Raw genomic sequence first — 12,383 nt, forward strand, 5'->3', positions numbered from 1 at the left:
TTCTTTAAAAAACTTCACATTTACACTTGAAAAAATAAGTAAACAAATCAATTTTTACCTAAACTGCAAACATTGATAAACAGGATGAAGAGTCTTTGTTTTAGCTTTTTATAAGTGCAGAAGTTGCAGCAACTAGTCAAGTGATATGATGCTTCATCTTCTACTCTTTCTAAAATAATGAAGAGCATTGCATCCTATAAAAATATAAATACATATTTCTAAAACCCTGCCTGGTTTGGAATTTTTTCTTGAATTTCCCCTTCCTTTTATATTAAAAAAGCAGCTTCTAGCTGTTCTCGTTCCACTCTGCCATGGTGTGGACCGTGTGGTACTGGTGTGGAGATAGTGTACGTTGTATGCCGTGTGTATAGAGGTATTCATTTCCTTGCAGTCCCGATGTTGGAGACTGGATTCCAGCCCCAAGACTGCATTGGTGGCCCAGAGTCTGGTGGGTCATGGAGCTCTGGTACATAGCTGCGTGGTGCCCGTCACCCAGCTGTGGAGTGGAGGGATTTCCTACACCCAGTCTAGACACCAAAGACCCTGATGTAAAGTGGGCGGAAAAGTGCTGGTAGGGCAGCCGCTCCATTGGCTGCATGGTGGTGACAGAGCAACTCCCGTAAGGGGAGACGCTCGCCCATGTATTGCAGCTGATGTCTTCCAAACTGGGAACCGCCTCAGCTCCCTGTGAAGAGCTTGCATACATACAAGCCTGACGCTGGCTGGACTCGCTGCGGTATGGCCCGCCGGCCAGTCCGAGGCTCTGAGTGTAGCCAACGGGCCGATAATAATGCTCCTCCTCGCTGGACGAACTTTCCAGATAGGCTTTCTTGTAGCTGTGCTCACCTGGATGACAGTCTTCGTCCACTGCTTCAACGAAAAAAAAAGAAAAAGTTAATCTTTTCCTGCTTTTAAGAGCGGTGAGCTAAACTATCGCATATGACTACAGCAGTTGAACCTTCTATTTTATAAATCAGAGCAGGCCAAAAAAATGTTGCTTTTTAAGTTTTTTAAAAACTCTGAAGTCATAAATAATGTGTCATAAAAAACAAATGCAAAAGTGTTTGAACTTGCTAAAAACTATATAGGTTCCATAATATTTCCAAGACTTGGTTTAAGTTGTGGTGAACCAAATTTAAAAATTCTGGTAAATCCAAGTGGATTTTGATTTGGTGTGGGTATCAATAAATGTTCTGATCCTTAGATCTGATCTGGGCAATGTAGATCTTTATTTGCGTTGACATCATGTTCTAGCATCTTCCAAGCAGCCAATGCTAACAGAGTCACCCACACTGTGCAGAAATACCTTTTCTCTTGATGCAGTGATAGTCCTGGCTGTGCTCATGCGGGTGAGAATAGGTGCCCGACTGAGGCAGCAAGTCCTGGGAGGTGCTGGTGACCCCGTTTTCACACTGAGAGTAGTGAGAGTTTAAGGTGCTAGGTGTAGCCAGGCCCTGGACATCCCCTCTGAAGGGGCTCTGGCTGGAGCCCACTCTCTGACGCAACGTACTCCGAGGCACGACCGGATAGTCCTTGGTGCTGCGTTCAAATGCAAAAATATTCCATCAATGACCTTAAATTACCAACCATTTCAAGCTGTAACCAAGAGTATGGCAGATATTTTGCGATTCGTCATTACCACAAGGAACTCCTGCAGATTCTAACTGTGGTGTATTCCTGTGCTGCAATAACTGATCAAAAGTAGTTCATCAGGGAAGTTATTGATCAGATGTGGATCACATATTTTTCTGTACATCACGTAACGCCACTTTTGCACCTTTATTATGTCACAGCAGTATTGATCAACAAATGAGACCAAACATATTATAAGAAAATATCTCTGCATCAATTGTTAAAACAAGTGTCCAGAATCAGAATCAGAATCAGAATCAGAATCCTTTATTTGTCCCACGAGGGGAAATTCGGTTTAAACAGCTGAGCAATATACAAACAAATAAAAACACCCAGAAATAGAATAATAAAATGAAAAAAATCGAAATAGAATAAAATAGAAATCTGCACCATATTATATATACAACATATCTACAAAAATAACAAGAAGAGGTGCTGTTGTGCATCTTCTGAGGAAATATCAAGATGTTTCTGGGTCAAGTGTGAGATGTAATCTTACCAGCTTGTCCTAGATCTATCTGAGGCCTCTTCCCATGACCAAATTACCTTGCCATAGAAGTGGTTCGACTTTGAGGCTCTCCTGGATGAATAAGCGTTTCCATTTGTCCCGAGAACACCCTTTGGCTGAGTTTTCTCTTTACAATAAGGGAAAAAACAGGGTCTTTGTGACTGTACAATTTGTCGGCCACTGTCTCAAAAACCTCCTAAAATTAAATCAATGGCCAAACTCTCCAGTATGAGACTGTGATAGCTGAAAGCATTTTCTATTCGTACTGTTCTGGAAATGCATTTTAAAACCTGGATAACAAAGATAACACGTAGGAGATTACCTTCCACCCGCTCTCGCTCGCCTCACTCACATGCCTGAAGGGGGGGGGGGGCATTTTAAAACCAGATTTTCTCCTTTGAAAATGTGTTTCCTCACGGCAATCACACACACTCCATCTCTCATCTGGATTGAATAATGCACACACACACACACCACTGTTGTCGTATAGGCCTTGGCCGTCTGGACCAAATGATACCAGCCATATTTCTTAAACTAATGTCAAATCCAAACTTTCATGACTAACTCACATGTTTCAGATGTTGAAGTGTTCTTCTCCAAATGCATAAAGTCCCTCATCATGATGATGCTACGTTTTTAAGTTATTTCTTTATAAAGTCCCCATCATAAGGGAATAAGCGGGAGAAAAAGGATTAATGATGCATGATGACAAACCTTGATGCTTGACCAATCACAGCAGAGTTGGTGTTGTTAGAGCAAATGCCAGAAAAAGCGTTGCTGTGGGCGGGGCTTAAACACATTTTCTAATGTAAGTATTTCAATTAAAAGAGTTTAGTATAAACAGACACATACTGATGACTACAATAGAAGTCCTAGATCAATTTCAGTGTTACTTATATCAACACATTAGTTGCGCTTATATGGAAAGTGCACGGACTGGACTTTCTTTCGAAGTGGTGACTCGAATGATGTGTGGTTATCACTTATTTAAGATTGAGCGACTCAGAAAAAAAGTACCCATCCAAACAAATGAGATTAAGGTAACCATATTCAGACATAAATACCTCTGCATCCTGGACATCCGGTGCAGCTCCATGTCGTCACTGCCACGGAAGCCTTTCGCAAATGGGTTGTTCTCAATTTTCAACTGTGTGATCTGAAACAGTGATGGTTGCCATTTCAGTTAAACTGGATTGATGAAAATATAAAGCTTGAAACCCACATCATACAAATAGTCTCCAGTTAATTTGATGTTTTAATTCTGATTTTACTTGGTGAATTTTATATATATTTTAAACATGTGTCGTTTAAACACATAATTACTGTGCTTAAAAAGGTAAATAGGCAACCCTTTTCTCTCATCTGCTTATACGACTGCATAGAGGGACTACTAGTAGGGATAAATGTTAGAGAATATTCAGTTGACCTCCGATGAGTCTGGGGCCTTAACTGAAGCAGGATTAAACAGGATACGCTGGCAGGTAATTTCGTTGACACCACCGTAGGTCTCAGGAGTCTTAAACCTTCTGCAGAGCCCGAAAAGTCTCTCGATGACGCTTGGCAAACGTCATGTTAGCGCAGCAATAACATAGTCTGAATCAAATAGAGCGTAATTATCTGTAACCTGTTGATGTCATGGTCATGGTCATAAGCATGAACATTTATTTAGTACCCTTAACTAAATCAGTTAAACTAAATTCAGAAATTTCCCTGAGAGTGTCATCTCAAAGGGATCAATAAAGTGCAGTCTAAGTCTAAGTCTAAGTCTAAGTCTAAGTCTAAGTCTAAGTCTAAGTCTAAATGGGCTGGGTTTCATTAGTCAATTATAGTTCAGGCTGTCTGAACTAGGGCTCTTCAATGGAGGTTGGCAAAACTGTTAAAAATGCATTCCCAAAAAGGCCTGCCCATAGATTTACTTAACATTGGCTCAGTAGCGGACAGGTAACTTCACTTATACAGTCTGCTCTCTGATGTATTTAGCTCGCATAAGGTGACACGTGAGATGGCTAGATAGACTGGACTAGTTAAATGTCACTGATGTACATTCAGATGTATACCAGAGGGTATTATTTCAGCTTGCCAACTGCAAAGCAACATCCCTTTTTAATGTTGAGCTTTTGAGGGAAAGTTGCCCGCAAAGTTGAGTTCCTCAGTGACGCAACTTATATCAAACTACTTTTTTCAAATGACTGATCTCCTTTTTTAAACATATTTTACATGTGTGTATATCTTTTTGATGTTGTTTGTGAGTTGACTATCCAAGCAACACAGGGCAAGAGTCAGGGGACAACTTGGACATGACAAATTAACAACACTTACACCAGAAAACTGTGTGGTGATTTAATTAAAATTTTAGTTTATTTTGTATCTTTACATGTTGACACAGAAAAATCAACAGCGTGTTGATTGTGATTCTAAAACGGCACTGAAGGTGTTGGTAAGGAACAAAAAAGAAGCAAAAAAGAAACAGGTTCATCGTGCTTTTGGTAGATACAGTGAAGCACATCATATTGTGTTGTGTTTCACTGTATATTCCCTTATCATTCAATAAATATCATATCATATCAATATCGACCGAGAGGTGAGCTGGACTCAAACCTGCGGCTCTTGTTAGGCTCCAGGAGATGTGTGACCGTCAAACTTAATTTGTTTCGAGGTTACGATCTCAGGCCCCAATAACAAGATTGGAAAGTAATGAAAGATTTCTCTACAGCGTTGCTCATTTGTGCTTCCTGTTTCCAGAAGTAAGTAGACGTTTCTATTGACTGTCGAGAAAATGTGGGCTTTCCTTTCCCTCATCCCTCACAAAATTCCTCCTATAGTCAAGGCGTGTAGTCCGGCACAGTTAAATTACATTAAGCAGATGCTGTTTACACACATTTTTTATTCCCAATATGGTCGCGTTTTTATTTCCCTATCTGCACATTAAAAACGCATTTCACTGCCTTATATATAAATAGACTCTTTATGTTTGTAAACACGACAAAACACCTCAAGAATATAAAGATATCAACTTTTCAATTTAAATTTTCAACAACAATGTGTATCAAACTGAAACATTAAACTCGTAATTACTTTACTTGTTTGGGAGTCAAATTATTTAATTCAGCTTTATTTAGTAACTTGTGTAAATGTATGTTAAATCATTATTTATTATCATTATTGTATTACTTACTCAACATCATTATTAAGATCTAATTAAGACAGTTTGAAACTAATCATTTTACACATTTACTACTCACATGAATCTTACTACTAAGTCTCATTTTACAGCCAAGACTCACGCACACGCACATATGCACGCAAGCAAACACTTCCATAGGCTTAGAAGCTGACAACATTAAAGTTATGTTTTATCTTCATCTCTACACAAAATAGTTATTAAATTATTTTTGAGCCCTAATGTCAGAGTGGTAAATAACTTAACTACTCATTGAGCAGCCACACACACGCGCATGCACACATTTAAGGGGGCAGTCTGACCTTGTGGTTCTGATAGGAGGTGACGGCGATGAAGGCGGTCTCCGGGAAGACGTGTGTGCAGAAGGCCGTGTTTTTAGAGCCGAAGCCGTTATTCTCGTCTGCTTTCACGATGTGGATCCTCGGCTGGTACTTGTGCATCGAGTTTAGGATGATCTGCAGCCAAAGGGAGCAGGAAACGGTTGTGTGTGTTGAAAAAAACCCTGAAAAGTCCACTAGTGCAGGGGTTCCCAAGTTTCAGCCCCACAAACACCTTTGCTCAGGGACCCCCTTTGCAAAAGACAGCAAATGCTACAAAATATATAAAGAAACACCAACCTTTAGAGTGTATTTTCTTACTTCGAGTGATTCACTATTTAATATGTGTTTTTTTTAGAGAATTTCAGGCAAACGTAGCCATTTTTCTGTTATGCTGCCTCGTATTTTATCATTTTAGATGTAAAAAAAAATGTGACTTAGCTGTTTTGGCAGCAGAATCTTCCAAAGCAGGGCGGAAATTTACCTAAATTACAGTTTCTGGATTATTAATGTATGCTTCAACTTGTACAGTTAGTACTGGTAGTATTTCTACTACTATTGGTTAGGAACTATAAATAAAACAAATACACTGCATTACTAACTTCAGGGAAACTATCACTGCTCTCGTGAAAAGAAGAAAAAAAAATGAATGAGGAAGACAATTTAAATTAATTCCTTTCATTTATTGGAAAACATTTAAATCCTATTTTGAGTCTAAAAAAACTTGGTTGCATCTTCTAATTACCAAATAACTAAAAGTTTATTTGAACGTTTTCAAACGAGTACCTCTGATGAAATGGAGCGTTTGTTCTCTTAGAACTCAAGTTGTTTATGCCAGAAGTGAAATAAAACTTTCCTCATGGCTCTGACTTGTGCAAACGTGAAACAGTCTCTGATGGCTATTTTATGATTCAAATAGTTGTAACTTTACACGGCGGATGTCTTTCTTGTTAGTGAAAGAAAATATTTATTTTATTATTTATTATTTATTTTATAAATATTAGAAAAATGTCTTGTTAATTTTTTCTCAAAGATCACTGATATTTAAGCATCTGGTGTTTTGACATAGCGTTCTTTAACTCCCCATGGACTATCACCTTGGTGGAGAAACTCAAGCATTTGAACGACAAAGTCTTTTATTAGTTTCACGGTCATGACAGAGGTCCATAATTGCCTGAAGAATAATTCCTGATAAATCAATCTATAAACTCATCACATGTTTTAGCTAAGTGGCTTAGTCAATATGTATTTTTTTATTTCACTAAAAGGCATTTTTGCTTGTTCCAAACCACCGCTCTTGTCCCAGAGGCATTCCTTCACCTTATCTAAAAGAGATACCTGTAGAGGCATCAAGCACAGAAATTGCCTGTTGTTTAATTGTTGGTGAATTAAACAACAGATGAGAGATGAACACAAAAGTCATCCAATATTTATGTTCAATTCAACTGATCTTGTTTCATCATTAGGTTTTTGTAAAATTGCAGGAGACTTGAGCTTTTGACCCTATAGCGAGTCCCAGTTTAAGAGTCATGCCCATAATAGAATCACTTGTTAGATATTGACCCACGCACTTGAAGTGAGCGATTCTTACTACTATAGATTAAGCATCTGTACCGTTTTCATGCCATAAGAAAATAGCATAAATATAACAAACCAATAAAAATCAATTCAAATTTAAATGAAAGTGAGAATAAAAGAAAGTCTTATCTAAGTTGATGTATTCTAAATTAGTAAGCCACACAAAACTGATGGAAGGCCGTAAAAGGCCAGCAAAACCTGTATAAAACGTGAAAAATATTGTATAACCTCACGTCTCAGATTTTTACAACAATGGCCATTTAAACAAATTCGTGCAGACTTGGCTGAACCGGTTGCTGTGAGAATATGAGCGTTTATCCTAACACTTTAGAGTGACGATGATAATTATCTGACATGTGCATAATAAAAGGATGAAGATTGAGCGACTCAGAAAAGGATGTTAGAGGAAGAGGTTTGGACATTTTACACTAGAGTAGCAGATTAAATTTTCGATCTAAAACACAATAAAAACATATTTTCTGCTTTTAACTGTTGATTGTTTACAATTTACAATAAACCAAATTGATTTTACAACCTCGAATTGACATATGCTCCAAATTCATTCTGTGTTCTCTAAGCTGTTTTGAAATGATAGTGGAAAAACTTTAGATGTAAACAGGGTATATCTTGCACTTTCAAACGATGCTTTTTAACAGAGGTCAGAATTGTAGGACTGAGATGTGACCACACTATCAAATCCATCGATCTCCTCACACACTCTTCAAACAACGTGTGTGTGTGTATGTGTGTGCGTGCAAGTGTGTGTGTGCATTTACTCATGGGGGTGAATGGGGTGTTTCTGTACAGACCACCCACTGGGCTCGGAACACGCCTCATCCATCCCCTTGCCCAGTACCTCTCTTCATGCTGCCCTTGCAAGATAGCATTGAATGAAAGTGCAAGATCACCGTGGGTCTCCAGCTGCTGCCCACTGCTTCCAAGTGCTTTCAAATCAGAGAGTTTTCCCAGATCATCGGCATCAGCCGACCTCCAACATTTATTACTGCTTGTCAAACACTGCCAGTCAGATATAAACGTGACGCTCACACTTGCATCTTCAACCAAACATGTGGACAAATAACAGCAAAGTGTCACAACTGATCGAACAAGTTTTTACATCTGTTTCATTCAACTGAATATTTGATATTGAAAATGTCACAATTACAATAAAACATCAACAGACGTTTATAAATTATATTACTGCATTTTAAAATATCTATTGACAGGATCTAATTTGTTTTTAGATTCACATTTAAAAAAAAACATTATCAAGAGATCTACTGAATAAAAAATGTTGTTTTTTTTATCATATATAAAATGTACTTTGACAAATAAAAAATAGAAGATTAATTCACATGGAACTCTTGTGATGTTAAAGGTAATTTCTTCTTTTTTTTAATGTATCGTTTGATTTTTATATGTTCAGTAAAAGTACACTTCCAATAGAAATTTTGAGTTGAGCTACAGTCTTACAGCTGGAGAAAAACGAGTGTCTGACATTACCTATTAACAACAGACAGGAGGCCGCGTGTGCCACCAAAACTCTTTCAAGTGCACGACAGCGTTGAATATTTGCTGCAGCTTTACTGCATGTTAAACAAATGACGAGAATCCTCTCAGATTAAATTTAATCGTCTCCATGTGCTGCCATTGATCGCTTCTCCTAAATCTACAAAGATGAATCCATTCTGCATAAGGGCCCATCCGGCTGCTCCTCATTACTGCCTAACAAGTTTTAACACACACTCCTGGGCAGACGTCTGCTTTATGAAGACCAGTGCAGCCTCAACGAATCAAAGAAGAGTTTCACACCAAGTCCAGAATGTTTACCTCAGATCCGCCTTCAATTTGAACAACTGGTTGCGCAGTAGGCATGTGAATAAACGACCGGTGCAGGCATACAAACATAAACTACAGATGTGTTATTATTGTGTTGCACGAGCAAACTAGGAATAAAGAATACACATTTAGACTTTTGAGCAGTCAACACTTCAACTTTGTCTGTTGATGCCACAGTTTTATGACGAATAAATAATCAGGTTTGAGACACGTAATGTTTATGTTTATAATGTACTGCTCAAGTACTTTGAGTCAAGTTCTGATGTGAAACAGCTATTAGCTCTGGGACACCGTCGAAGACTGTGGATGTAAAGTAGCAGACGGGAATCCTCGAGGTGAATCAAATAAGAAAAGAAAACTTGTTTGTAGACCACTGCCATGTTATTGCAGACACGCGATTAACATTGTAATGGTTTATCAGGAGAAGATGGCAAACTGAGGTTTGGACATGTTTTATGGTTTTAAATTCTGCGAGTATATTTTTAATCCCTGCTCTGTAAACCTATTTTATCGGTTTATTTAAAGCGTTTTTTGATAATCATAATTTTACTTCTCAGAACTTTGGGGAAAATACGTGTTCGATTTAAATAAACTCTTCTTGGCTAAAGGGTCACTAAAAAATGTCACGTGTTTTACAAGATTCTTTAAATAACATTGTTACATGACTTTACTTGCTGAATAAACCTTAGCGTTTGCCAAATAATGACTTTTTAAAACGTATATGATTTTAGACTGTTGGGCGCTCAGAGAGATGGATAGTAAACATGATTTAATCGTCACATTGGTCTCGTGTGTCCTGTAAGAACACAGACACGTATTTCTTTCATATAGACATGTAAGAACTGGATCAGCACACACGACCAACACCCGAACTACAGTCGATGCATATAGGCACCTACGTGTCCGAACGGGTCCAAGTGGTTGTTGGTCAGTTTCAGCTTCTGGAAGGAGACCAGCTGTCGCATCCAGTGAGCCCCGGTGGCCGGGGAGTCCGGGTGCACGTAGAGTCTACCGGGCATGGCAGGCTCGGCCTTCCCGGTGACGGACCTGTGTCAAAACAGTACTGTAGCAGCATGTTACCGTGACAAAAAAAATCTATCATTAAAAATACAAAACTGTTTTAAATACAATTAGAAAACAGTGCGATGATGTTTTTTGTTGTTGTAATTGTTGTAAACCTGAAGTTGAGAAGTTGATAAAAACAATTTTGACCGCGGCTCTCGATCTAAGTTATTTCTGAATCCATGCGTTCTATTTGTTAAGGCAGATGGAAACAAATAAACCCAATGATGCTGTGAAACAGTTTTTGTAACGTGACTAAAAATAACGGTTGGTCAATTTAAAAAAAAGAATGTGTCACATACCATTTATTATCAGCAAACTTGTATCGATGGTCGTCTGCAGGAACCACGTCCATGAGCAGAATGTATTTGGTTTTGGGGTTCAGTCCCGTCACCTTCACTTTGAAGCTCGGAAACATTCGCCTGCCGAGAAAATCCAACAGGTTTGTACATAACGTTTAGCAAACACAACACAATAATCTGTTCCGCACGAGCGCGCGTGTGTTATAGCCGCGGGGGGACATATGCTGCACGTATAACACACACTCGCATAACACACACTCGTATAACACACACTCGTACAACACACACTCGGACCTGAGGACACCGAGGCCATTTTACATCGACATGGATGTGACTTAAGACGTGAGTGACGAACATCAAGTGTATGGACAAAATCTACATGTCGTTTGACGATCACATGTTGACATGCTCGAGACAGCCACCAGTAACTAATACATGAATAAAGAAAGATGAAGAAAGAGAAAACCATTTACTTGAAAATAATCCGAACAATTCTGAAAGTTTTATAGTATAGTCTAGTCTAGAAAGGGCGAAAAAAACAACAACATTTATTTGAGGAGAACTCTGCCTATTTAAAAAAAAATCTATAACATAACATAATAACATGTTTGTGTTACGAATCGTTTTAAAAATGATAATTAAACAAAACACTGGATCAATGTGTAAAATTAATTTGATGAATAAAATAATAAAATATACAAAAAAGGTTTTGCTTCTTGTATATCTTACATTTTTGTTTTAATTTTCTACGGTCAGCAAATTAATTATCTGTTACCAGGAAAGCGGTAGAAGTTGTGAAACAATATTAATGAAATTATACTCTGATACAAACTTAACAATTAATACACATCAATCATATTTAATTTTAAAAAAAAGAAAAAAACATTTCTGGTGTTTATTGTTTTTAAGACTGAAAATGTTAACTAGTGTATTACATTTAATATTGATTAATACTTTCACAATTACCCCCAAAAAACAACAATATTCAAGAAACTTAGAGTTACATGTTGTAGATTTTCAATCAAACTTTAAAAAGCTATAATGTTTTACGTAACAGGACCTTCACAAATGACCCTTCATCAAACGCGTTGCTCATCTAAATAATTTTGTGAAGATGTATAAAAACACAAAGTAAAATAAAAACACGACTGATATTAAAACGAGTTCTTTGAAGACGTGAATTATAGGCATCTTCTTACCTTCCGGCCTTAGTGATGATCATCTCGGTCCCCACTTCGTGAAACTTTACCCACAGTTCACGTTCGTGCAAGTAAACTTTAATTCCTTCCATTCCCTGCAATATAAAAGCGCAACTTTTAAAGCTTGGAGGCCTTTTTTAAGGTTTTTATAGTAAGCTTGAAACACTATTTTATTTTTAATCGGTCGTTGGTTTTATTTACGCACCTAAATTACAAAATTCAAAAGCCTAAACAAAAAACAAAAAAAAGGAATGTTAAAGAATCATATATTCCCCGACACGTTGTACCTGCATGTGTTAAAATGAAATCATTGCTCAAGTAGTGTTTTACTTAATGATGTATTTATTTTGATAAAGTGTAACTGTCGATGTATGTGTGTGCGTGCGACACACTTTGAATTTAAACATCATATATGACTGACCTGCTGAATGTACGTCGTCTGTGAGGATGGGGATTTGCTGACGGTTCCGCTTTGTTTCTCTGATTTCTCGTTTTGGACCTCTTTTGGGTCGGAACCGCCGTTGGGAGAGTTCTGGAGGCTGAATGTCTCCTCCTGGTCCGCCATGACTGAAGATGAAACACGATCCCAGCTGTTAAAAACCCCAAACAGAGGCTTTAGTGGGACACACGTGTGAGCGGGTCAACAGGCGCTGGTCGTGGGCAGAACCTCTGAGCGAAGTGGACGGATCCGGTTCGGAGGTCGGATATTTACGCGCTAATTTCATCCATCTACACACGCAACAGTGTCATCTTACCTGGAGCCAC

At 38.1% G+C, this 12,383-nt stretch overlaps 1 protein-coding gene across 1 annotated transcript; it reads right to left on the reverse strand.

Annotated features, from left to right (window-relative positions):
• Nucleotides 1-286: 286 nt before the first annotated feature.
• Nucleotides 287-12,183, reverse strand: tbx5a (T-box transcription factor 5a). The gene is made up of 8 exons (XM_087792239.1): nt 12,040-12,183; nt 11,619-11,713; nt 10,420-10,539; nt 9,955-10,102; nt 5,624-5,776; nt 3,205-3,296; nt 1,307-1,539; nt 287-870 (listed from the first exon to the last, which is right to left on the reverse strand). The coding sequence occupies exons 1-8, from the start codon at nt 12,181-12,183 to the stop codon at nt 287-289; spliced, it is 1,569 nt and encodes a 522-aa protein (XP_087648365.1).
• Nucleotides 12,184-12,383: the final 200 nt, after the last annotated feature.

The sequence above is a fragment of the Callionymus lyra genome, chromosome 5 (assembly GCF_982586985.1).
Source record: "Callionymus lyra chromosome 5, fCalLyr1.hap1.1, whole genome shotgun sequence".
Lineage (NCBI taxonomy): Eukaryota > Metazoa > Chordata > Actinopteri > Syngnathiformes > Callionymidae > Callionymus > Callionymus lyra.